The 27709-nt window shown below is 37.9% G+C and overlaps 1 protein-coding gene across 1 annotated transcript in view; it reads right to left on the bottom strand.

Moving 5' to 3' along the window:
• The window catches only part of LOC108888091 (metabotropic glutamate receptor 4), a 153544-nt gene that overhangs the window by 21779 nt on the left and 104056 nt on the right, over positions 1 to 27709 (bottom strand). Inside the window, exons 4-7 of the mRNA XM_018683907.2 lie at positions 15044 to 15179; positions 14681 to 14835; positions 14259 to 14399; positions 3893 to 4093 (exon numbers count right to left, since the gene is read on the bottom strand). Of these exons, the coding sequence (XP_018539423.1) occupies positions 3893 to 4093; positions 14259 to 14399; positions 14681 to 14835; positions 15044 to 15179 (633 nt within the window). The remainder of the gene's footprint in view (positions 1 to 3892; positions 4094 to 14258; positions 14400 to 14680; positions 14836 to 15043; positions 15180 to 27709) is intronic.

The raw sequence follows: 27709 nt of genomic DNA, 5'->3' as shown, positions 1-27709 counted from the left end.
AAGGCTCTTGAGAAAACACACTCCTAGACTAGAGAAAATATCCGAGCCCAGCAAATTCTTTTGTCAGATTACTTTTCATCTTTTCTAAAAGGTTATCTGTCATCAGCTAGCTTACTCTATCCCCTGTTGAGACCCTGACAGTCCACTGAGGGTCCACGGATATCATAGATAAATGGTTTTATGAGGGTGCTAGGAGATTGGCCACAATGAGCGTCATTGGTTTTTAAGAAGTTTTTTGACATTTGACCTTTATCAACTGGGTTTCAGTACATTTGTGCAACAATACAATACATTTGCTATGGATATGGTCTTACTGGACTCTTGAGAGCTGTGCAGCTCTGCAGGGGAAGAAATGTGAATTATTTTTAGCAGATGTCCGCTAAAACTGCTGACAATGAACAGAAAAGTGTAACAATAGATTCTCGCTGGCTCGGCCTCAAGACTGATTCATCACAACAGAAAAAAAAGACCTACTTTTACATACATTTGTGTCGATTGCTCTTTTGTATGAAGAAAGGGGATGACTGCTTTGTGTGTTTACTGGTGCGTTACATACTAATATCACAACACAGAGATAAATATTGTCTTTGAAAATATAATACACAGGCCAGCAAGTCCATTCTCAGCAGTTAGGTTGTTTTATGTTTCTGGACAAGTTCAATATACTGCTGTGTGGTGATGCAATTAGATGTAGTGTAGTGTAACCTCAAGGCAACCCCTCTGGTCAGATGGTGGTGTAACATTTATACACTTTGCCTGGTAAGAAAAAAATTCAGCCCAAAAGGATCTACAGTACTGCACTGGAGCTTCATGTCCCTGCTTGTAGGCATAAAACCTTGTTGAAGCCACTTTATGACAAGCACCACTCAGTCCTGAGTGTAAAACCAATTTTAAAAATTGCTGATTTCTATTGGATGCAATTACAATCCACATACTTTTTATAATCAACATTCGATCATTTTAAATTAACTGTATGTGAATTTTTATGATTTTTTATTTTTTTATTATTTTTTTTAAGGATTGGTCCAAAAACCCAAACAGAAGGATGCAAACATCAGTGCCAAAGACAGGAATAAAACCTGCCATGTCTTCCCAGAGTGACTGCATTTAAAACTCCTACTCTGAACGTGGTGCCAGACACAATGGTGTCTCTCATGTAAAGGTATATATATATAGAGATGGAATAAAAAATTATATACAATATATGCAAATAGATACCTACTTTTCTTTTCTTGGTAGAAAATTATATAAACCTCATGTATCTAGACATAAACTAAGAGAAATAAAAATTTCTGTCTGAAAAAAAGGGAGGACACAGAAGTCGTTTTACAACAGACCACGAGAACCACTGAAGCCAACATACTGCATGTTGTGAGCAGCGGCCCATCAGCTGTTTTTCTCCCACATGCTATTTGATTCTGATCAGCTCAGCTGGTGCAGTTGGGGGTTAAGGGTATTTTAATGGTTGTTGTTGAAGGAGGCTGTTTACTTTTCCCACCTGATTTCCCCACAAGTCATGGAATTCAGATCAGCTGCTTTACACTGACAAACTTGAGTTAGTAAAGGCTGAGCAAACACTGAACATTATGTGGAGGAAATGCAGTCAGAACACTGAGGACATTTATCCCATTCCAAAGCTGTAGAGGTCCAGGCACACTACCTTTAAAGTTTAAAATTCCTTTTCCAACATTCATATCTAAATCTGTGTCCAGTCTTACTGTAGCACCAAAAGCCGAATACAGCATGTTGATATAGTGAGAACACACAAACAAATCATTAGCAAGTGAATCTGTCCCACAGATGTCAAATGACATAGAAACAGCAGCAGAGGCTGTTTGGAGCAGCTGACTTAAGATTTTTCAGGATGATCAAACAAATATGTCAAGTTGCGATTTTTTTTCTGTAAGTTGACTTACCACAATTTAGGATAGCTGCAACAATCTCATACACATTAATTGAATATTTGATATTTTGACTGGGTGGCTATGTAGGATTGGCATCCCCTTAAACATTGCATACAAAGCTCTTATTGTTTTTCCATCTCATAAAAATAGCTGTCAATAAGCACAAGACCAAGACTATTGAGATGTGGAGTGATTCATGTCTGTTTATATGTCTATATCTCACATGTGTATATATTAACAAATGGATTCCAGGCTTCAAATGCAAGCGTGTGAGATGTTCTGTTAGTGTGGTCCACAGACAATGACACACTGGACAGAAGCGCTGCAACTGTCTCTGGCAGCAGTGGTGTAGTCCAGACAACATTTGGAGTTAGTAATCTCTCGCCAAAGAGAACAGTAATGTTTGTCCCAACCTGAACATTTCCTAATTTACTAAAGCACTTATTAACAGTGGCATACTCTCTTTCATGATAAAAATGTCCCTGATTCTTACTGACGTGGAGGCTTGCGAAATCACCCATTCAATTTTTTGAAGGGGAAATATTTTCTTTTACTCCTCAGACATGAATTAAACATTGAATTGACATTCTGCCAATGCAACAAGTAGATATTAGAATGACAAATTAGCTTGAAGAGCAGGAGTTCAAATGAATAATTTATCTGTACAAACACTGCATACTCAAGTCTCTATAAAAGAATTTTAATTGTCTTAAATTGCTTTGCTATAAAAAGGCAGTGTCTATATAATGAAACTCTGGATCACTGCTCTTTGTGTGAAAGCAGTTAATTATTAATATGCCTGTCATGGACGTGAACTTAAACTGATAGCTGGGTGTAATGTGAGACTACAAAAAGGAAATGGAAATAGGTCACACAACAGAAGAGAGTAAGTAAGGTGTTGGGTTCTGACCCGTGATATGTTACTCACTGGAAGAAAATGACTTCAAAACTGTCTCATTGTGCCAGAAATGTCTTTCTAATACATTTAAAGTAAAGTAATTAATATGACCTACTTCAGTTTAGTGAATTTATAGACTTCCAGTGTTTCCAGGTGTACAATAATTATTGTTTTTATACAACTTAAGGATATGAAAGAATTCATAATCATACCAATATTGGCAATTTTGGTCTGTTGGTCCACCACTTTGGTCCAGACTCAAATATCTCAACAGCTATTTTATGTGTTGCCATGAAATTTTGTACATTCATGTTCCCCAGAGGATGAATCCTAATGACTTTGGTGATTCCCAAATTCTTCATCTAGCACCATTGACAGGTCAAAGTTTTCACTTATGAAATATCTCAACATCTACTAGATGGAATGCACTAAACGTTGTTTAGACATTCATTGTTCCCAGAGGATGAATCCTACTGATTTTGGTGACAATGACTTCCTCTTCTATAGTCATGAAATGGTAAAGAACTTATTTCAAACCAGCCTGATTATTTATTGTATGTTAATTTTGTTAGCAATATATTATGGCACCACAGTCAGTGATCCTAATCACCTCTTAATTTTTTGTGACTGTGCTCTGTTAAATATCAGAACATCTCACATTGATATGGTTATCAATGCGTTTTGTGTGGTTTTTGGCACAGAAATACTATAGTTGTAACTGTATATCTGTTTGCTTACATGCTATAATGGATGAAGTTTTCTGTAGCCGGTACAAAGGTGGAAGGAAAAATTGGTTGGAGATGACTGCAGTCTATGTGGTCAACCCACTGATGTACTGTGAACTGCAGCACAGCATTTGACACATATTTGCAAACCGAGTGTGCTTACTGAATCTGAATGTATGATGGTTGGCCTGATGTTACTGGAATCTTTGCACGACTGGCTTTCAGCACCTGACAACACTGTAGCCTTCAAAAGTACAGTTTCAGTTAATGAGAGAGTTGAGAGTGTTTAAAAAAAAAAAGCTCACATTAGAATCCCTCTTGAGTTGAGACTAACAGGTTTTCCAGTATCAATAAACATAACTGACCTGCAAAGTTTAGACGGCGTATGTGCTTCAGCAGATGAGTGCCGTTGATAGGATCCATTTTTGCGCAGAGGCCCACTTTCCCCGGGCAGAGCTCCTGGTGCATGTTGTGCAGGGCATGGGCCATTGCATAAACAGCATCGATAACAAACTGCACTTTTCCTTCCTGTTCATAATTTGAGTCCTTTCCTATCCGCTCTTGATCTGTAAGACACAGACATATATAAATTAGACAAATCACATGCATAAACTGTATTGTACATGTGTGATGTGGGTGACTTAGATGCGTGCATTTCAATTATGAGAACTGCACCCTCTGCGGTCACGCATTTGGCTCATTGTTAACCATGTCAAGTGCAAGGTTGAGTCTGACATTTGGATCCATGTAGTTAACCAATCGTGAGGGAGACTGGAAGGGATTTCATAAGTGGGTTTAAAATACTTAATCAGGAAAAAATTCTGTAATTCTATCAGCCCCATCATGCAATCAAGAAAAATGTATTCACTTAAAGACTCAAGTGGTTTCTGTGAGTGGGTCCAGCTTAAAGAATTATCTACTTGTGAGTTTGTCCCTGACCCTTGTTTGAAGTAGGCTGACAATGAAGCAGCATATTTAGTGCCTGTTCCAGACAACTAATATGCATAATAGCACCAAAAACCGTTTCTGAGAAGATCCATCTTAAAACTCAATTACAGAATAACTTTAAGATACTGCCTCGGTTTGCCAACAGTCACTAAAACTTATCTTTTCAACACTTCTCTCCTCTTGTCACCACCACTTAGGGGAGTAGCTCAGGTTGGAGCAGACAGCTCTGTGCAAACGACTTGGAATGAGCCGAACCTTTTAAAATGGAGGGCGTGGCGTCAGTCCAAAAAGGCACAGAAGAAAATGCCTTGCTCCTTGGCAAGTCTTATTCTTTCTGTACTGAATGGGTCTTGCCACTTGCAATTAGCTAGAAGGTAAATATCTGGATCGCTGCAGAGGAGCAAATCAATTCCAATATCTGAAGTACAAGGTTTTCTCCTCTGGGAAATCTCATCAGTTAAAAACAAAAACTCTTTCTTGTCTGTCCAGCAAGAATACATGGACTTCCCTGTGAGTCACTCTGTAAACATTAAGTCTTGGACCTACATTTCTATGCCACTGACTATTACCTATAAGCCATTTTCTATTAACAACTTCAAAAGAACTGATCCGAGAATCCTGACTTGCCTGACTGAGTGTCCAAATGTGAGTTGAGTCTATATTGCCTGAATGTATTTACAAGCCGATACAGTGAGGAATGAGAGCGGCAGGAAATAGAGACATCCATTCGCAGGACAGGGATAATCCGCTCATAGGCTGAATGTAATAACTTGTGATAGGAGTTTATTAATCCTGGCCCAGGATGTTCCATAGGTTTTTGTGATTGCTAATTGCTATGAGGAGGTGGGCTCTGAGAAGGAGATATAATACGCCAATCCCAACTTCTTCTTTCTCTTCGCAAGCATCAAATCTTAAAGCCGTCTCCATGTAACTCTGCTGTATGTGCGTAAGTGATTATAAAAAGCAGGTGTGTTCAATTTAGATTAACAATAGACTAATTACCAGGGATTAGCTAATAACAGAACTGCATATACAGTATTTATATACCTGCCAAATGGAATTCAATCAAGCTTTGCAAGTTATTAAGAGCACAGTGGGGAATCTGCTGCTCAAATATTTTAAATAATGGCTATACTGCTGGGTGAAAAATTACCCAGTGGTGTGCAGATCTGTTTAAATGAATCTTTTGCCACCATATATTTCAAAAATGTGAAATCACACCAACTGTTAAAGGATAACCCTGGTTTGTTTTTAGGTGTAAATGATTGATTAAAAAAAAGGAAAAAAATTGAATTGGTGCAGTATTGAGCTAGATAACAGTAAGAAGTAAGTCAGTTTTTCATTATAAGATGCATAGTTATGGAGTTTTGAGAGAAAAAATAGTTTAGCTTAATCAACAATACTTCATTTAGTTATTAGTCTCTTTTTTGTTAATGATTGATTTTCCAAAGCAAATTTTTTAAATTCTACTGCATTTCAACAGCACTTTTAGTTGCAAAATTAAATTGATATAAACCCAAGTCAACACAATCACCCATTCACTTTGGCTTTGGGATCACCAATCATCTAACATGTTAGTACATATGGTACTTCTATTTACTAGCTATGGTTTGGACTGCCTCCATAGCAGGTATATTTTGGTAAGTAAATAATTTGTCATTGACTGCAGCATAATGAATTAAAATGTAAGCTGCTGGGTGTTCTTAAGGATTGAGCAGTCCTGTTGAATAACACAATACAGAGCTGAATACTGAATGCAACAAGGTGACACGTGGTGTGATATTAAGTTTATTTAATTAATTATCACATTTTGAGTGGGATTTTTTGTGGAAATACAGTCACATTTTCTGACCCAGACCTGGAAAAAATTATTTAATTGGCAAATATTTAAAAACTCAAGCAATTATTCCATAAGATTTTCTATCCGCTGTCAGGGTAGTGGCCCATGTTGATCTTTAAGATGAACCCCCTGACTCCCTGTACTATGTAACCTTATAAATATTAAACCCTGCTTCACCAAAAAATATTAATTACATACACTATATATGGTCATTTTCATTGCTTATTAGCTTCTGTTAACGTTTTGGACCTGTGGATTCTAGTGATCCATAACCACACATTTGTAGCAGAGCAGTCATTTATCATGCAACATCTGTCCTCTTAAGGTTCAAGCAATTTTCAACAGCCACTTCAGTCTGAAAGAGTGCTAGCCCTTGAATCAGCAGAGGTCTCCTTCTGTCAGCCATCTTTCATTTGCTACATCTCCAGCTCCTCACTGCAGACCAGAGGCGGTTTAATGTCCCCGATTATCTCATGAGCTTTTGAAATGCATGAATTATTGTTGGAGGTTACGGCTCAGTAATTAAGGGCCACAGGGCCTTGATTGGACAGAGATTGTCACAGTTTGGCCGACATGCTTGTGCCATAGGGAATCCTGCGAGCCAGAGTGGGTGTGAGAGTGATATTTCTCTTGCAGGCTTGGCAGGCCACCCACACTAACTTTGTATTGTCGCTTCTCCATAAGACCATTTCCCTTTTTGCCTCCATCTCTCTCTGAAGCTCCCTCTTCATTGGCATTTTGGCTCTGTAACATATATTTTCCAGTCTGGCGTTTTGCTTTCAGAGAAATCTAGTCAGATTAAGCAAGGCAGAGGCAAAGTGTGGGTGTCTTCCACTCTGAGGTGTCACATAAGACATTTTGTGACAGTGTGTGTGGGCTCAAAACCTTTGACCTTTCTTTCAGCTTGTGACTGGCCGCAGGCCCTCCAGTCTTTTCCTGCCAAGACACTTGGACTGTCTCTTAAATTAATCTGACACTGGTGCTATGAGTGCTACACTTTCATTTCACATTTTGGTAGATATATGTATATATTTATCTTCTTCTTATATCTAAAATGACAGCTACAGTGCCTATACATTTTTTTCTTTTTTTCATGACTCTGCGTTGGTGACAGGCATGGCTGGAGGCATTATGTTGTCCATCCATCCCACTCTCGTGAATACAATATCTCGGGAATGCCTTGAGCGAAAGTTTTCAAATTTGGCACAAACATTCACTTGGACTGATTAGATTCTGGTGGTCAAAGGTCAAGATCACTACGACCTCACGTCCATCCCATTCTTGTGTATGTGCAATGTATCAGTAATGCCTGGAGGGAACTTAATTACATCTGGCACAAATGGCCACTTGGACTCAAGGATGAACTGATTAGATTTGTTGCAAGCTGACTGGTTGGCAGAGCGGCACAACTATGAGGCGGTAATTCTATATTTTTGCTACAAGATATAGAATAATTATATTGCCTGTTAACATTTATGTTTTCAATTAAGTGGTTATATAAGACTATAACTGAGCAAGTTGTTACTTTTGAGAAGCTGGAATCAGCCAATGTCTGGTGTTCCTTTTTTGAAAAAAGATTAATTAATTACCAAAACTGTCAATCAACCAATTGATTCATGACAACATAATCAATTATTTTTCTATTATGGGGAAAAAGATGGATCATTTTAAATCAGCTATAAAGGTTGTCTGGAAAGATGCATTAGAGAATGGACTGTGAAAAGTCCGGAGTGTGAGTATTTATCTACATAAAGTTTCTAGGTGATCATGTTAGAAAGTTAGAAGTTGATCGTAGAGATGAGTCAATGCCAGAGAGCTGGCAAATAACAGTGGTTGAAATCTCTCAGTTAAATGTTTAGCTAATTAGACAGTTAAACTGTCTAAGCTGATTTAATTTGGCTATCAGTGCAGCTTTGACAAGCAACATATTTGATCTATTTTTGTTGCTGTTTTTGTTTTTTTTTCTTCTCGTATAAGGACTTTTGTAAGATTTGCTTTTCATAAGATTTGGTCTCTGGTATTTATATAATCTGAGGCCTGTAATTTTATTTGTAGAAAATAATCACAATTTAAACTGCAACCACAATATTAGCAAGCCTATTCAGCCCTATTCTACATTGTATTTAACTTCATCATCATACAAAAAATATTCCCCTGCAGTTGACTGGCAACATGTCCAAAATATTCCTCCACCTCTAACCCAGTGCATGCTGGGAAAGGCTCCAGTCCCCTGCAACCCTAAGCAGGATAAGTGGTTAAAAAATAGATGCTTGGATGAAGAAGCCAAGTATATGCTTGCTTTATCTGCATTGCTGTGTTTCCTGCTGCTCCCCCACATCATTAATACGCAGGAGAAATAAGAAGCCAATGAGATGAGGTCCCTGCTCTACCTTACCTCTCCTTTCCACATTAATCAATATCAGTTTTACATCTCCTTCAAACACAGATAAAAGACAAGTCTCACTTTTCTTTTTGTCAGTCACTCATGCCCTCCTTATCCTCTGATCATGCTGAGCAGTCTAACCCTCTCAGGACACTGATAATTCTACGGCGTGCCCCATGTGGTGCTCTCACAGCTGCCTCAGAGACACGGAGGGGTTCTTCACCAGTGGAGAGGCACCACGAGTGTCACACTTTAACCTCAAACAAATGCTGTGAGACTCTCTCTCTGCCTGTGAAGCAGGGCTGATAGTGAAGTTCGACACTAAAATGTCTGTAATGAGCAAAGCGAGTGACAGAGGAGCTACTGGCTGCTTTATGCACACTGCTCTACCACACTCACTTGTACTACAGCCAGATTCTTTATAATATTGATGTGACTATGTGAAGAGTCATGAAGTTAACCCCAGCTCCAGGGGATTGTAAAATAAATAACATCAAGTGTGTGAACATTTTCACCACAAAGAATCAGTAAAGGATAATTTGCTTTTCTATTGACCTTGACTGAGTTTTTAATGCCTTAAACTGTAGCGATTACTTACTGACTTAAGTCAATTACTGGGTTGACTGCTCAAGATTTACAGTAGCTGCCGTACGTCACATACTCACTTTATTCAACATCTAATGGCAGATGATGTCTTTTTTTCTAGTTTGTATTCAGTTTGTGTCATTTTGAGTCAGTGTCCAGCTGTTCTAGGAAATTATTTAGCCTTTCTAAAATCCAATAAAATGTATTTCTGACATGCTTTTAAAGTCTAAATAAACCTGACGTTGGATGTTTGCTGGAAATTTTCACTATAAAACATACCTTTAAAAATAGTAATCTGCAGTCATATATCCACTAACATGTCTATTACTGCTAAAAATATTAGGGAATTCTGCTAAATCAACCTGATTTAACTTTATTCGACTCAACTGTTTTCTTACTTTGCTGTTATCACATAGACAAATGGAGATACTTGTAAATCTTCCAGTAACCTTCGATATTATGACTCCAGGGGCAGATGCATAAAAGCCTCTTCAGATTCAAGATTAGAGGCTCTTGTGTACACAACAGCAGAATATATATGCTGTCTTTGTGCCAAATTTAAACACTGGAATACACATTTTTCCATATTTTACATCTCAGTCATAGTGAAATTACAAACACGCGTCACCAGTGTTATAGAGGGAGTTAATCAGACAGCACACTCCTGAACTGTCACTGCTGCTCCCAGAGGAGCTGTCACCCACATTCCCGCTGGCAGTTTCACCCGGGGTCACTCCTACCAATCTCAAGACTAACTCATCTATCAGTTTTATCTCATCCACCTGAGTGTTGCCCTACATATAACCCGCTGTGTTATCTCTTTAGAGCGCTTAGTGTTGGGATTTACTGCCTGTGAAGACAACGCCAGCTGTTGGTTTTGGAGCCAACCTCTTGAGTAAAAGTTGTAGTTCGTCTCTCGTGTATGAAGTGAATCTGTACTATTTCAGCAGTACTGTTTTGGTTGTTTATTGTTTGGCCAAGATGTTCCTTTGTGAAACACTGAGTCTATAAAATATATATAAAATATATCAAAATTCTCTTAAGTATTGGCTCTTTACACTGAATCACTACCACAATTATATATAAATAGGATGTCAACACATCCATTTACAGCTGTACATATAAGAATTATTATGCTCTTTGTGACACTACTGATATTGTCCAGTTATCCTTTGATTTGTTAAGCAGGGCTATAGATATAATCATCATAGTATATTATATTTTAGAATATAAATAGAGATGTGAATACTGTATCAAATTTTCAGAAACTTCATTAAGAGACTTTCAGAGATAAAATAATCAGATGGGAATGTCTGCTCATGGATTACTGAGCTGATTAACAACCTGACAAATCAATGCTCTTCATCACTTTCATATGAATATGTTAGAAATTCAGTTTACCCTAAAGCAGTCCTAATCACTGATTGGTCTATTACAACCAGAGACATGAAAGGGATAGCTTTAACATCACTAACGTTTAGGCAAAATCTCAATTATAATGTCACCCAACCATAATGCACAGCCATTACTGGTGTCATACCCCTGTGATATAAATTCTTAAATTCATGAAGGTTATGATGCTTAGACTGACATTTTGGAGGCTGTGTTGTTTAAGTGTATTGCTTAATACTAAGAGGTGTTTCTAATATTTCACCCACCCCATTTATATCAATGATTTGCTGTAAATTCTCATATAAAAGCCAGTGTTTAAATAATGGCCAGTGCAAACAAATAAAGGCCAGTCGCTCATAAAAGCAGAAAAAAAAAAAAAACCATTGATAGGAATGAATAAACCTGGAGCCTCACCACAGCTAACATAGTAAATTCAGTAAAATGTAAATTTCCACAGTACTAATTTCATCATTACAACAACAGAGTCACATTTTAGTCACCGCTCTGCTGCTCTAAGTCTCTCTTCTTTAATAGAAATAATGTTCTCATACTCAATTAATTCCGGTCCTTTCTTCTTTGCCATACCCCTGATCAATGTAATGATTTTGACAACAAAACTTCCTGATGGTTTGTCACATTAAATGGTTACTTACAGTGTAAAAGGAAGGCTGCAAGACTTGTAATGTTCATTCAAGTGTAATGCCTGACATGACTCTTTCTGTACTAATGAATTTGTACGGTGAAAATGGACAAGACAAAATGTACACAGTGATGAAGTTTTGAGTTTGCATTCACTGTGGAGCAGGGGAATTCAGAAATAAAGGGCCTGCCTTATATAAGCCTGTTAATGAAAGTCAAATAAAGCCCTAGCTTTTTCTGCTACTGAGGCAAATAAAGGTCATTATTTGAGAATTTACTGTCAGTGTCTTTGATTTCAGTTAATTGATACTTACAATGTTATATATTACATGTATGTATTTAGGGATGTTTTATTATGTCCACATTACTGTACATTTAATACATAAAATATGCCAAGATTGTGCTCATAGAAGACTGTTAATCCACACATTTATAAATGCTCTTGCATATGTATCCACTGATTAAAGACTAAAAATATGTTTTCACCCAGATTCCCTCTTTGATGTTTTCTTTTATTTAGCCATCAGTGCTGCATGTGCAACTTAGCTCAGTCACTAAAGTCTGGATATCTGTTGTTGTGTAAAGCATGTGTGGACATATCCCACACACACTGTCACGACACGTTCGTGTTTATAAATATTAGAGTCTGTGTGGAAAGAAAGGGATGCAGATTGTGCGTACACACATCTGACTCCAGGCCAGTATGGTGGCTCAGTGGTTAACACTGTCATCTCACAGAAAGAAGGTTGTTACTTTGATTCCCTTTGATTCCCTGGAGTTTGTGTAGTTTCTGCCTCAAGACACATAATTCAGTCGGACAAGGGGCTTAAAATTGCCCTTAAGTATGAATGTGAAAGTGAGTGATTTTCCGACAGTGCCCTGTAATGATGTGCTGATCTATTCTGTTTTTCTCCCTTGTATGCCCCCCAACTTCGCACCCCATCTCCAACTATGTTATGTAATATAATGCAATGCAGTTTTTCTTTATCTTTATTTGTTGCACACTATTACTGTGTCCTCACTGTGAGAAAAGCTATTGCTATTTCTTTATTTAAATACAGTCCAGGGCTGATTGTATTAAACTTGAATCATTAAATCAAACTTAACTTTCATTTGATATTTGTGTGTGCATAATGTAAGGCTCAATGACATATCATTTGCAATGTACTCAGATGTATAATGCTGCAATACTTGAAAAATAAATGGAATCTGAAATTGAGTTTTTATTTGTGAGTGTAAATTCAACAGGATAGAACCAATTTTAGCAAGAAATTACAGGATCTAGTTCTCAGGTTGTTGAATGAGCTCTCACTCCTCAGCTTCCCTCATCACTTTAGAAGAGCAAACACTAGGAAGAGTAGATAAAAAGTCTGGTTCATTAAAACAGCCAAAGGTACGGAAAGTCTAGTACTGCTGTGACAGTCTAGTTACTAAGTGTACATGCCACTAATGGCTAAGTGAAGTTAAGAGATCCTGGATTATCTCTGGGAAAATATTTCTTTTAAATATTGACAGCCAAGGGTCAGGCTACATATCTTACTTCATATAATATACACAAAACATATTCCAAACCCACAAGAATGGTAAGACAATCTCAAGAAAAAAAAAGTGCACCCACACACTGAGGAGATGCAAAAAAGATGACTTATCAAGTATAGTTTTGCTCAGTCGGGTGAAGTCCAAATATGGACCTTCTCGGTCACATGCTGAATATGACATACTGCTGGGAGGCAATAATTCAGTGTGTGTGGGCACCATTTTTTGTTAACTTTGTGGTTTCACACTAGTTTACACATGGGAGACTCTCGAGGATCACAATGACCTGAGACACAGAGAGGATGCTGAAGGTGTTAGCAGGCTACTTTTCAGAACCGTTCTTGCAACTAATAACTATTTTCATTATTCATAATGAAATAACTGACAGAAAATGACTAAAAAAACTACCACTTATAATTTCTCACAGACCAAAGTGGCATCTTCAAAGGTCTTGTTTTGTCTGATAAAGAGTCAAAAATCGATTCACTTTATGACCTTGTGTGACAAAGAAAAGCAACAAATCATCACATTTTGTCAGAGATGTTAGTGTTAGCTAATCATTTTTCTAGGCATTTGGTAACATTTTGGAGCTAGCTTGCTGATCTGTGAGCAATATTTTATATTCTTTCAACTGACCAGTTTCTTTAACCTCTTTTGACTATAAATATACACATGACCAAGTACAAAAGCAAAAAAAATGATTGCAGATCCTATTCAATAACATTATCAGGAGTATCTTGAATGCCTGCCAAAGTAAACGTGCGTAATTATACACAATGTATGTAATTATCCCACTCATGTAATAAGCACGTCCTCAATCGACACTTAAATGATACACACTCAATTTCGCTCTTATTAAGATTAAAGCATACATACTGATTATTATTAGTGAAGCAAACAGTAACCAATTCTTTTTAAGTAATTAAACTTGCCAAGATAAGAGAGACTATAGCCAGGAAACCCCCAGAAAACACTAGTTTAACCCTCATCTTTGAAATATATGTTGAGCTACTTAATTGGTGTTTAAATCTTAATAGAATGTGCAGTGTTTTTCCACCTCAAGACAGCCTGTGCTATCCACAGCTGTATAACGTATGGCACTGAGCCTGAAGCTTTCACCATGCAGCCCAGCTTAGCCATTCACTCGTTATAGCAATGTGGGTAAACACACTAGACTCAGCAGAAATATAGTGCAGCACTGAAATGAGCTGTGAGATGAACTGTGATTTTGAATATTGAATGTATGGCTGTTCCACTTATAATAGGTGGGCAATGCTGTCAAAACATGTTCACCATGAGCTAAATGTGTCACCTCCCTCAAGACATCAAAACAATGTTTCCAAGTTGGTTCAAAGTTTGAACAAAAAGAACATTAAATAGTTTTTCTCTCAACAGGAGAATAACTTACTTGTGCACTTTTTGAGCCCGGACCCTTTCTTCACAGCGTGACGGCTGAGTTTGCAGTTGAAGTTGTTCTCCCAGAACTCAGCAAACCAGATATTCCTTCTGTTGTTTTCCAGCGTTCGGCTGATGAAGTAACGATCAAACCCTAGACAGATCAATGGGTTCATGGTCATTGACACAGTCAGTGTCAGTGTAAACAACAGTGTTGTTTCAGTCTGTTGTTTTCTACAGTATAAGTAATTGAATACTGCATATGTTCAATTTACTTTCTTGCTTTGTCTGACTTACTTTTTAGATATTTGATGATCAAATGATAGTGGTTAAGCGTTACAAAGCAACTTGCATTCCTCTGCAAGCAGACACAGCTTTGCCTCAGATGAAAAGAATATATAAGATCTGATGTATGCATAATGCCCGTCTCTGTACCTTTGATGGACTGGCGCTTGGGCAGTATGGTGACTGCTCCCTCTGCCATCTCCTCTTGGTGCACAACCGGAGAGATCTTTGAGCCCCAGCTGTCCGAGCCCACCCAGATGAAATGACCTGTCTGGTTGGCCTTTTTAGCTGCATGGAGTAGCCGCCTGCAAAGGTGAGCAAACAGATGTTGCCATGGATAAGGTCAGTATCCCAACCAGCTACACTTTGATTTTGCTTTGCAATTCACTACACAGTGGTCTGGCAGAACCGGACCGAAATGGCTGTGTTCAGCCATGTTTTTTCCTGCTGTCTGCTGTGGCCGTGTTTTTCTAATCTTCAAAGTGATGTTATGTAGCTATAATCGAGCCATACCTGATATCGTCTTCGTTGGCAAAAAGTATGACGACTCTAGCATTTGGGTTTTCTCTGAGTCGCCGGATGACCTTGTCAAACTCTCCCTGCTTGGGCTCCCGAGGAATCTTGACCGACTGGGAGATGCACACACCCCCTAAAAAACACAGAGGTGTTATTTTCTAATTGTGCAACTGTACAACAACACCTTCACTGTACCTTTTAAATCACAGACACAAAACAAACACTTGTGGGTTAAACATAAAAAATGGCCAAAAAATCTGAGTATAATTAGATACAAACGAATGCTTTGTGGCCACTTCTTCAGTTTACCCAGGGAATGCCAGAGTAAAAAAAAAAAAAAAAAACTGAAACTGAGATGGTGAAATGCTGTATTTCCCTGAAGAGTGACTGACCAGCAGAGGGATAATTGGCATCTAAAAGAAGTTTGTTGAAGTCATCTGCAGAATGTGTGTGAGTTCACCATTAGACAGGTCTTACTTGGAATATATTTTTGCAGTTTTGTGGGACAGGGAATGACGTGACAGGGTGCAGTAGCGTGTATGCTGTTGAGCTAAATTATGAACAAGGCTTTATAAATTCCTGTGTGGATTTAGGAGACTTTCATTTTGAAAGAAACATAATAACATCTCTGATGTTACATTTCTTTCTTTCCCTTTGGATCCTCAAGTGATGTTAATGTAATTTTATGGACATTAATATGTTTTCATGTAGTGTTTTTCGTATTCTCCTATAAAAAGGGAATATTTTGTTTAATAAGAAGTTTAGCTTTTGCTTCATTGTATGAACCAAACAGTATGCAGTGTATTTTTGCTGGTTTTACCTTTTTGTTCCCTCTTATGGAGGTACACATTTTGTGTGCTCTTTACTTTCTGTGTTTCTGTTACATATGAGACATATGAGTGCATTGTATAGTATTGATATTTTTATGCTTTGGACCTAGAGTTATATTTAGTTACATTAGAGTAGAAGTTTGTGAGGCATGTGTGTGGCAAGGGCTGCATTGTAACCGTGAAGCATTTCAAAACTCTCTTCATGGCATCACACAGGCACAAAACATTCATGTGAATGATTTCTTTTTCTACAAGTGCAGGAGAGTTAGGCTGTTGTTTGGTTCCCTTGCAATAAAGCCCTAAAAGACATTTCCAGAAAGTATGGTCCTTACCCACAATGCGCCACAGAGTTAGACCTACTTACACATGCACAAAATAACTAACACTTTGAGTCCTTGCAAACTCAGAGTGAAATGTGTTTTGTGCAGTCCAAGCAAAGTTTCCAGTGCCTCTCCAACAGGATTTCTCTGGTGAGATTTAGAGTGCTTCAGTGTGGCATGTTTATCAGAGGGATTGTTTCTGAGCTTCCTGCAGCTCTCAGGACATTGAAGACACCATGCCAAGACATGTCTTTGTACATACTGTACACTGTGAATGCTATGCTAACACATACTGTACCTGTCACTGTTGCAGATGGAGACTAGTTTAGACTTGGGGAGGCTTAAATAACCAAAGTGAGGGAAATAACTAGCAGTAGTGAGACAACTGGAAATTAACTACAAATAATGGAGAATTAATTAAAGTTACACATCCCTCTCCATCAACTGAGTCATGAATGAATGCACCGCCTGCACATTCAGTGACCTAATGCATGAAGCTCATACAGAAAACAAATACAGCAGCAAGAAAAGGCTTCTTCTGTTTTATTTCAGGATGTGTCAGTAGATTATTGTCCTGTGTGAGTGTGTGTGACTAGCAAAACTCTGTAGTCTAGACTCCTGTCATTCTGTGGTCTTCCGCCCTGGTACCCAGCTCAATGAGGGGGCAGCTAAATCTGTCCCAATTTAGCTGTCTAAAAAAAAGTTTGGAGGTCTGAGACAGAGTGCTTGTGTTGGATGAATCTGTCTCGCTCTTGCACAGCTGTCACCAAAACCTCATTAAGTTTGAGAAGGTCAGACAGAAATTCTGACCCAGTCCTCGATACATGCAAAGGCATTAGATTTTGTCAGCAAAAAAAAAAAAAATCTGCAACAACTGAGAGCTACGTAAGGCACTTTCTGAGAATGGTGAGTAGCACTAGCTAGTAAGAGTTTATGACAAAAGCATCAGCATCATCATCATCATCATCTTAAACTATAAAGATTTTTCTTTTTTCAGATAAGTCAGTGGACATGCATAACAGTTCTTCTCTTTCCTCTCAAGTTCAGCTGTGACAGCATTTAGTAAAAAACTAAATCTGGCTACTGGCAGATAAGTGGGATTTCTAAGTCCCTAATGACCAAAACCAAGCTCAAAATCTTTACATGTCCGACCCTCATCTGAACCACATCATTTTAGTCTGTTTATCACTGCATCAACAAGACATAAAACCAAAGGACACAGTCCTTTAATTGGAGCTGTGCAAATGATGTTATTTTCTCTTAAAGTTTTGTACTTTCCTTCCCCTCTTGAGGATGTGCAGAGTTCCAATAACAACACTTTACTATCTCACATCCCAAAATTTAAGCAATAAATCTGCAGACCTGTTGAATTAGTTTTGGTCTCAGACCATGAGGGACACACCGAACCACAGCTCTTTCAAGTCTCAGAGTTCAATAGTCTCCCTCTTTATTTGTTACAACAGGGGACACACATATATACAGTGCAATATGCAAAAAAAAAAAAAAAAAAAAAAAAAATTTTTTGCTCGAGTGAAAACTGCAGGAATAAAATTCTGTACCAGTTCTAGTGCCATGATCTAAGAAGACATGCCCAAAAAAGTGATTTGTTTATTCCATAACACAGAAGTGTTTCATCCACTCTATTTTAGTGACCATTTTTCTGTCACAATTTCTCCTGGATCTAGCAAGTTCACTAACTAGCCAAGTAGCAAGTCAACAACCTTATTCTTAATCCCACCTGCAAAGCTCTGATTGGTCAGATGCTTCTCTAACTGGGGAGAAACAGCCAACAATGTGAACAACAAGGTTTGGGTGGTGACTAAGAAGTGAAACCAGGTTAGACGATTTGTATTCTTATTAAATTATCATGAAAGGCTAGGTTTAGAAGTGAAGAAGCCTTCCAAATGAGAGGTGAAATATCTTGAAGGAACTTAAAAGAAGTCCACTTGCCTTTGACTCTAGAGCTTAAGACTACAGAGTAATTGTTTCGGGAGTCTCGTGTTGTGATAAGGCTGTTAGGAACAAACATTGGATTCTGTTGTTTTAAATTTTTTCAAAGATCTTCATCCTGTAGGCTTCTTTGATGTGTGTATTAATTATTATTAATTTTATTTTTATTTTTTTTTATTACAGATTCTGAGTGGTAAGTAGATTGCATGTTTGATTCTAGAAGTGATGAGTGGTATCCCTAAAAACCACACTTTAACTTTATGCTTCAGATCATCTGTTAGTTTATGGTAGACTGCTGCGGGGAGTGAGTGTCTCGACTGCAGTCATGAGAGCATTTCATCACTTCAGCCATTTGTGTGTGATGACCCACTTGTCCATTTGACTCAAACAGGCTCCATTATCGGTCATTTTGGGTGTTTACTTAAATGGATGGTTTAGATAAATGAGAGGCATGCAAACCATGCCATCACTCTGCGGTTTCTCACATGCGACACTGGAGCGCTATCTTGGTGTAAGCTTAACTATGTCCTCACTAAGATTAATGGAAACTAATAGTGACAAATAGCCGCTGCGGTGTCAGGACAGCCACAGCCATGCAGTCAATCTTTGCCACGATGGTTGAACCCCTCTCTCTCCCTCTTCTTTTACTGCTACTATTGATATAAACAGACATGTGAGCTCAACAAAAATCGCATGAACTTTTCAAGTCAACAGGCAGTTTATTTTTTTTATTTTTTTTGTACTTGAATTATGTAAACACTGGATTCTACCAACACGAATCAAATTATGTCACAGCAGTGCAAAGTGGACACAACACTTTACTGTTTGCCACATGAGCAAATAGTTGGATTTAGACAGCGGAGGGAAGATGTGTTTAGAGAAAACAGGATGCGTGAAACTGTCAAAATGTGAACTGATTTATGTTTTTAATGGCAGAAGTTCATACGAAATAAATTCAGGTCAGTTCATCAGTCAACCAGTTTCTCTCTCTACTCATTGCATGACATCCTCACTCAACCACTGTAAGCAACTGCAGAGACAACACAGCATCTTCTCTGTTTTCCCATAATAATGAATACATTATTCTTCCTATTTGTGTACCCTGTGCTTTAAAATCTCTTCTTCTGTGCCTCCTGTATATTTCTACATAAAAATCACACTTATAATAGACCAGTTTTCAGTATCAGGATATATTTTTTCACAGCTGATACACACTGCAGTTAAGGTCATAATGATATGTTGAACTCAATATTCAAAGATTAGGAGGCTAAAATGACTTCAGTTCAGTTTAAGAGCATGAGCGACAATGACTCCTCCAGTACGTTTTTTTCCTCGTTTTAACTTAAAGGTACAGTGACCAGGAAAGCTCAACACAAGCAAATACACAAAAAACAAATAACCACTTTGACAATACATCGTGTTTAGAGAGCGGATAATGCTGTTAACCACGGGGAACAATGGAACTTAGTCACAACACAACAGCAGTTTCTAGGGGACACTAAAAACTAATGAACACACTAATAATTAGCAAAAAGCTATTGCTGGTAGGTGTAACCAATATCTTTGGTAATATCCTGCAATCGTTAAACACTAACTAACACAATCTAACACAGTCGTCTCACAAATATAGGGATGCATACATGTATGACTATGAACACATGCACAACCCCCCCAGGCAATTTTAATGTGTGACTGATTAGTGTATATGCATTCTGTGTTTGCGCTCATGAGTAACACTTGAAGTATAACTTGTATAAGGTACAAAATACTGTATGGCATCACCTCCTTGTATTGTAATTCTGTGAGTGGTGAAGAACCATTGTGAAATCCTGGATTAAAATCTTAAGGTTGCTGAACTCCAGATGAGCTGATAAAGGCTTTGTATTTTAACAGGAATCTTGATGTCACTTCCTTCACTTCTGCCTGTATTTTACACTACCAACAGCCCATTTCCTGTGTCAAAGCTTTCACGTAATAATTCGAGGTAAAACATAGAATAATTTCCTGCTTAAGTCAGGCCTTGTAAAAACATCAGCGAGTCTGCTCACCTTGCAGCACTCCTATAAAACATGACTGCTTTTTAATTCCACTGCAAACTACAGCGTTCCTGCTCTGTGCTCTAATTTGAATACATTATGTAAAGACCTCTTTGTCAGTGAGTAAAGTTATTCCCTGAAAGAAAAAAAAGAGAAAAAAAAACAAGAAGACACAGATGTCCTCATGCTGAATACTGATAGCACTAAATCACTAATAATGATCAGTTATTACAGGATTAATGAGGATGTCTGTCAGTAAGTAATTTGAACTGAAAGGAATCACACTGTATGTCAATCTTGTATGAACAGTAGTAACTATTAACATTTAAAATGACATATGTGAACTATTCCCCATAATAAAGTTCTCAGGAGCTGTGCTGTTTTACAAATGAAAATGTGAACTGCAGAAAAGTCACAAAAGTTCATGGAAGAGTTTAAGTGCTGAATTGACAACATATTCAAAGTGGAAAGCCATATCAGAAGGAAAGCACAGTTTGATGCTAGAAAGTAACTTTTGCCTGTGATGGTTTTTACCTTGCTGCTGCATTTACAATACAAAGACGAATCATCTAGGTTGGCACTTGGCGTGCTTCGCGTCAGGAGGTTGTTTTTGTGGATATGTGAGGAGATTTGAAATAATCCCTTCTTGCAAATTATTCTCTTTTCTTGCCAAGTGTAACTTAACTGCCTATGAGGGTCTGACATGTCAGACAAAATTACAGCCCAGTGATGGCGTTTGCTTTTTTGAAATAAATCTCCAAGACGTATTTTCCACTGCAAGCCCCATCAGCGAGGCTCGTTGTATACTTTAATCTGTTATGCTGTGTCCATGCTCAGTTCATGTTCAATTAAACCAAAGAAATACAATAGTATTAAGTCTGAAAACACAATTTGTTGTTTCTCTGCTCCACTGAATTTCCTAATTGTACATCTTTCCCCTGTTATTTGTTCACCACACATGTCTTTTTGTGTGTTTGGTCTGTTGTGCCACTCAAGTAAATAATTAACATGTGAAACGCACCATCTTGGCTTCTTTGGTTTTATTTTTTTCAGCTGTAGATGCTTCTGACTTCAAAGGGCCATTTCATTTTAGTGCATTCCAGTTAGTTGATCTTAGACTTCAGCTTGAAAAACTGAGTTAAATCCAGTGAAAGCACATATAGTCCATTAGCATACATGCGGAATTGAAACAAGTACTTGTGTGGTATATACTATGGTATACATTATAAAATTATATGTGGATCAGTACAATTTATGATGTAAAACAGGAAAAATGAATGGATCTTTAAAGGCTGCATTTTCAGAATAAGGTGCTATCAAAGTATGTATCTTCCCTTAAATTTTATTATCTGTATACTCAAATATATTAATATATAAAGTCAAATTATTAGAGACAGTTGAGCTGTCTTTATGTGGCTGCCCCGCAGAAATTTGTGCGACATGGTCTGTGTCAGAGTGCAACAGCAACTTTGAAAACCGCTGCCCAGGAAAAATAAGTGAGAACTAAAAATCAATATCAGATTTAGTCATTTGGAGGGGTGGGGGGGGGTGTTTACAGTCTAGTTTGTTTCTTGGCAGGATATCGGCAAAACTTATTAACAGATTCTAGTGAAACTTGGTGGAGACTTCAGCCAAAGGCCAAGGGACAAGTGATTAGTTTTTAGTGCAAATCTGGATCCAGGCAAAGAACCAGGAATCCTTTAAAACGGATTGTTTCATATTGCAGGATGTGGCTTTTTTTAACATTCAACAACTACTCGGATAAATATGATATCAGTGCACATAAAATAATTTTTAGTTATATGTAGCTTGTTTCTATAACACAAATATTGACCTATAAATATTTAAAGCTGCCAATAATCAATATGTTTGTATTACCAATGGATTTAGTGGAAGGTGCTGGTAGTGACAAACCCACAAATAATTATCACTCAACTGCAATTCCCTTCAGTGTTCTAGCATTTTTAATCTCACTGTTTTGGTTTTAAGGCCTGAAGTTTTACGGTTTCAGTTCATACACATTTTACTGCTGTTATCAACAGACTTTTGGGAATTTTTTAAAAATTATCAAAAAAGAAAAACTGAAATGCCTGAATACTTTCTTAATGCACTGTAGTTTTTCTTCTAGTTTTTCAGTATTTCAGACATACAATGTACTCTATTCACTCTCTGCCCCCTGTATACATCACAATATATTTTCAGCTCCATTGTAACCATTCACCAGTTGAATGTAAGGTGTGACAGTCATTACTGGTTATATAGCTCATTGCCAGTGTGTTGTTGTTGTGGTTGACTGTGTTATACTGTGATATAGGGTGTCTGTGTAGAGACCCAACCAATACAAATGGCTTACAAAAATGCAATCCAATCCAACAGCAACAATTCTGACAAAAACCCAACAAAAAAGGTTGTATTTTTTGATGGACCATTGTGTTGTAGTAGATCATGAGGGTGACCGTGATATTCTCTCTGCTCTTGAGCTTTCAGAAGCACTTTATAAATTAAATGTCTTCACTGAATTGACACAGTGGGTCCACACAAGGCGCCGTGATTTGATACTTGAAGCTGTACCACTGCTCAGCTTTACAGAAAAGGAAAACAGAAGTAGCAATCTTGAAACTACCAGGATGATACTGCCTGCTTTTATAGTGTGCACTTTTTTTTTTTTTTTTTAACAGATCAATGTCAGAATTTTACATTTTACTGAAATGCAGCTGTGATGAGACTTGAAAATAAAATATGTCCCAGAATGGTTAATGTGCTGAAGCACAAAGGAGGGAGGACAACTGGCTTCAGGCCTTTTGACATGTCAGTGTGAAAACTGTTGAAGGCATAGTAGACGTTCTTCAGTTTTCGTGCTTTGTCTCTAACTGAATGGCTTCTTGTCATTTTGCTTTTATAAAAATAAACATGCAAACTCTTCCTTACACACAGGGATTCATGAGTCACTGTGAGTAGAGTTAGATGATGAAAAAAGTAATAAAATGAGCCTTTGTTTTGCAACATTTTCCATGCACAAAGCCATGTTAAATTGTTTTTAATTCAGACTTTTATTTGTTCAAGCATAATACTTTGACACTTGATTGGTAGATATGCATGAACACTTGTAATACCTTAAGGTATGGTTGTAGGAAGTACTGTGTAATTTATATTTAAAAGAAAAGTGTGTTTCCAATTAATACTGTATGATAATGTAGTGCAGTCAAATTCCCTTCACCATAATATATAACTTACCATTCAGTGTATCAGTTAAAAGTTGTTTTTTTGTGCAGTGTTTTCATATAGTTCTCTTACCAGTTCAGTGTCCACACTGAAATGTCAAACTAGAAAAAAAGGTCAAAATCTCCTTTCTTCACCCGCCTTCTCTCTTAGTGTAATGGTACTTTGGCAAACAATAAAATGGTGCACTGACTCTGTCCATAGTGGGTGGTTGAACAGGACATTTTGACAAATATGGTTGGCTAAAGCACTTCAGGATAAAACTCCTCTCTGTCTCTGACTCTCAAAAACCAAAAAATATGTTGAACAAAACATCTCTATTGTGTTTTTCGCTGTATTAACAGACAAAATAAGTGATTATATAGAGTTTGGGCTGAAAGGAGTTTGGCTTCCCAACATTCTTGTGAACTTAAATGACATAATTTATTTTACACCTCATGTCCAGCCATGGTGAAGGAGTCAAAACCTGTCAGTGTTTAAATTTTTGACCTTTACTTAGTATCGCCTCCATCAAGCTAATCACTGTGATGCTTTTAAACACCAGAACACAGTGCCACAATGAATCATCTCTCAAAAGTTTCAGCAATGTTGGATGGAGGTGGTATCTGCCATATCACATTTAGGGGGGGAGAAAAAAAAGTGAATTTAATTAGAGAACCCTCTGTCAAGTCAGTCAGTCTACTCTTCTGAGATACCACCAGAGATATCCAAAGAACAGACGGATTGACTCAAGCCTTTTACAGCAATCTTCATACCTATATAATGTTCTACTTTTTCTATTTTTCAGCTCTCTTCTAAAGCAGGGGCAGCGGTTTCAATCAAACCAATTGACTTCTACCTGACCTTTTTCCTATGAATACAGTCCAGAAACGCCGTTAGGCAGACCTGAATCCACACACTAAGCCCTAAGAATAAGAGTGCTTTAAACTGTGGCCTACCTAATTGACTCTGTAATAGTGTCATAGTTCAGTGCCACTAAATTGACTGAATTTTCAAACGTGCGTTGGCAACACTGATACCATGAAAAATGACAAAAAGGTCTCCCAGGAACAACTCCATGTCAGTGTTGATGTAGCTCTTAATATTGTACTCCGTATTTAGAATTTGTCTCTCCAGGCCAGTTACAGAAATACATATTAAAGACTCCCTCCACTCAAAAATTAGTTTTTTCCTTATTGTTACCTCACTTGTACATTTGACCTTCACTGCATAAAGACATATGTGCAGAGGTTTGACAGCTGTCTTCACATTTATCTGTGCTCACCTTAAATCTCAATTTAAGGCATGTAAGTACACAGCAAGTCTGAAAGCCAGTCTTGGTCGATTAAGCAACTGGTAACTAGAAGCCTCCAAAGCACACAGAGTGAGAACAGATTTTTTCAGTCAAGTAGGAGGCATCTTGTGTCCAACTGGTAAACTTCTGAAATGAACAACATTGCAATTCAATTCAAGATACTTTACTTGTCCCCCCAAAGGGCAATTCCGAGGCAGCAAGTCCGCCAACAAAGCACACATAGCCAACTCACCTACACACATAAAAACAATCCAAGAATAACAGGGGCCAGTTCAGTCATCAGTCTATACACAAGGCAACCTGACCACTTCCTGTACTATGGCTGTTCACAGTGTCTTCTGGAATAAAACCAAAATTCCTTCTATTTCTCTTACATGCAGGCAATCTACAACACATTCCTATTGGCATTAGCTCAAAGTAGTCACAGAGGATGTGTGGGGTTGTTTAAAATCTTACATGCCTTTTTGGGAACGTGTTCAGTATTAAGCTGGGCTACAGTGGAGTTCTTTTTTGTTTTGCCAATAATTTTAGGGTTGACATTCACAACACCTTGAAATTGGTCCCTTTCCTTTAAACAAAGTGAAATAAACCAGCAAAAAAATGAAAAACTTCAAATACTTTTGATAAAAGACAAACAAAACATCAATGCTCCACAGGAGTTTACGTAGGTAGTACAGGCGCTGCTGGGCCTTTTTTACAATCACATCTTTATTTGCATATTCATGAATTCAAGTAGGAGTAATTTAAATATTTTTTAAATCTAAAATACAGCAGAGTATTTTTAAAAGTTTTAAAACATGTCTGGGTGGGATCTGTAATAAATAAATGTAAATACCCATTATGCCATAATATTAACCCTGCACTAATCAATAAACAATGGGTTAAATGACCACATCTATGAGAGGTCACTCATAATGAATTACCGCCTGACTTAGCAGTTTTTGTCTTTAGTTTTAGCATCTTTCAGCTCCTCCTGATGTTTGGTTTCATCACTTCATCAGTGTCATTTTCAGCCGCAGCAGGTGACACTTCACTGCTCTCATAAGCAGAAAACATTCTGATAAACCCACTCTATGCTCCCTGCCTAGCACCTAACTGCAGTCAGACAAAGTTAGAAACTAGCTTGTGAACATAGTGAAGAGTTTAACAGCTAAAAAAACAGATATTTCCCTCAGTCACCGGAGATCAAAACAGCGAAGAGAAGATTAAATATTGGACTTTCATAAGTCCGAGTCAATGACTATGTTGCTTTGCCTCAGCTGGATATAAGTGTAAATAAGCTGGTGTTGGCTAAGACTTGAGCAATATCAGGTCACCAAGGTGATTATACAGTCTGTCAAACGTGTGATGTTCAGCTTGTTGTGGAGATCTGTTCCCAACTGGCCCACATGATTAAATGAATGCTGTTTTAACTAATCATAAAATTATTCATAAAAATCTACACTTGTTACAGTGGTAGTAATCAACATTTTTTAGTTCTCATTATTTCTAAGTTTGTGTGAATTTTCTTTTGTGTGCTTGAGAAACTTCAGACAACTAGGATATTGCTGTTAATTCTGTCTGGACAGCCTGGGTCTCTTCCAGCGAGACTGTTTTTCACAATTGACCTGACCTGTCCTGTGCAAAAACGGGGGACTGCTGCTTACCTTCAAAAGGTGTTAATTAAAAAGAGGGAATGGAAAAAATCTAGGCGCCATATGGAGGAGGCAACCTAACAGCAGGTTCTTACTGTTGTGGAATTTCACTTTGCTGCTCTTCTCTGTGTTTCTGCTGAGATGAGGTCATCTGCAGTGACAGGCTGACAATGATTAGGTAATAGGTCTTCACAGGCCGCTGGTGCTTTATAAATCTGCTCCATTGAATCACACTTGGCTCACTTGCAAATTTGGCCACAATGGTTTGTCTTTTCCCTGTCTTGTCAAAATGTGAAATTAAATGCCTCTTCACTAAAGAGAAAGGCAACAACAAGCAATTTGTTGTTTTATTGAGGACTAGTTATTGTGGAGTGAATGCAGAGAAAATATTTGCTGGTGTACAATTTTTTTTTTTTTTTGGCTTAATATTTTATTGGTGCTATTGTGAGAGATACTGTGAGTGGGAAGAAAACTGCAATAACACAGAAAACCTCTTATGAGAGAAATGATAAGCCTCAAGAAATGATACACAGCTGCTCGGGAGTATTTTTGCACCATAATTGATGTGCCACAAGCATAATTTCCCATCATTAGAGAGACCTGTTGCCTGGGAGGACAGGAGCTTCCAAGGGAGGAAAATCCAAGCCCTTAAGCTGCCAGGCCTGAGAGATAAGCTGCAGAATCACAACTGCAGAGATATGGACAAAATATGCGGTCAACAAACAAGCCCTCTTCACCCATTCATTATTTTGGGTTGTAGAAATCATATCAAGCATTCTGTTATACATAATGCAGACCTGGAGGAATATTTTCATAAAAAACTCTGCAAAGCAGTGCAAAATAAGTGCGACCTCAAGAATTATGTGTGGAGTAAAGTGCTTTCAAAATGGTTGAATAAGGCGCCTAGTCCCTTTTCTTAAAAAAACTCCTCAGTGCTGAACTCCCTCCACCTCCCTGCCCTTGAGACGATGCGTGCAATTGTGCCTGTCCTAAAGAAAACCTCGGCCGCAGGAGATGAATGACCTCTGTCCATCCGTCATCATCACCTCCTCGCCAATTAAACGCAGACAAAACACTGCAGTGGAAGCAGCTGCTTTCATCTTCTAATTGACTGATTGATTTGCCTGTTTTTCTATCACCCTACAAGATGTTTTTATGATGCAATGCCGTCAGAGTCTCATTTGATTTATAGAATGCAGCTTTGGCGGGCGCACTGATGTGGGAAGGTGATATAAACACCATTTGTGAATTCATACTGTATAAAAACACTGCCTGCTGAGGAAACAAAGCAAAAAAAAAAAAAAAAAAGTCAAGTGTTTTGTTTTGCTAATTTGTTGTTGCTGTACCGTCCCTGTAGAATAGACAGAAATGTGGACAGAA

The sequence above is a fragment of the Lates calcarifer genome, linkage group LG12, assembly GCF_001640805.2.
Source record: "Lates calcarifer isolate ASB-BC8 linkage group LG12, TLL_Latcal_v3, whole genome shotgun sequence".
Classification (NCBI taxonomy): Eukaryota; Metazoa; Chordata; class Actinopteri; family Centropomidae; genus Lates; species Lates calcarifer.
Note: the sequence above shows the minus strand (reverse complement) of the source record. Positions and strands in the feature narration are given on the sequence as shown.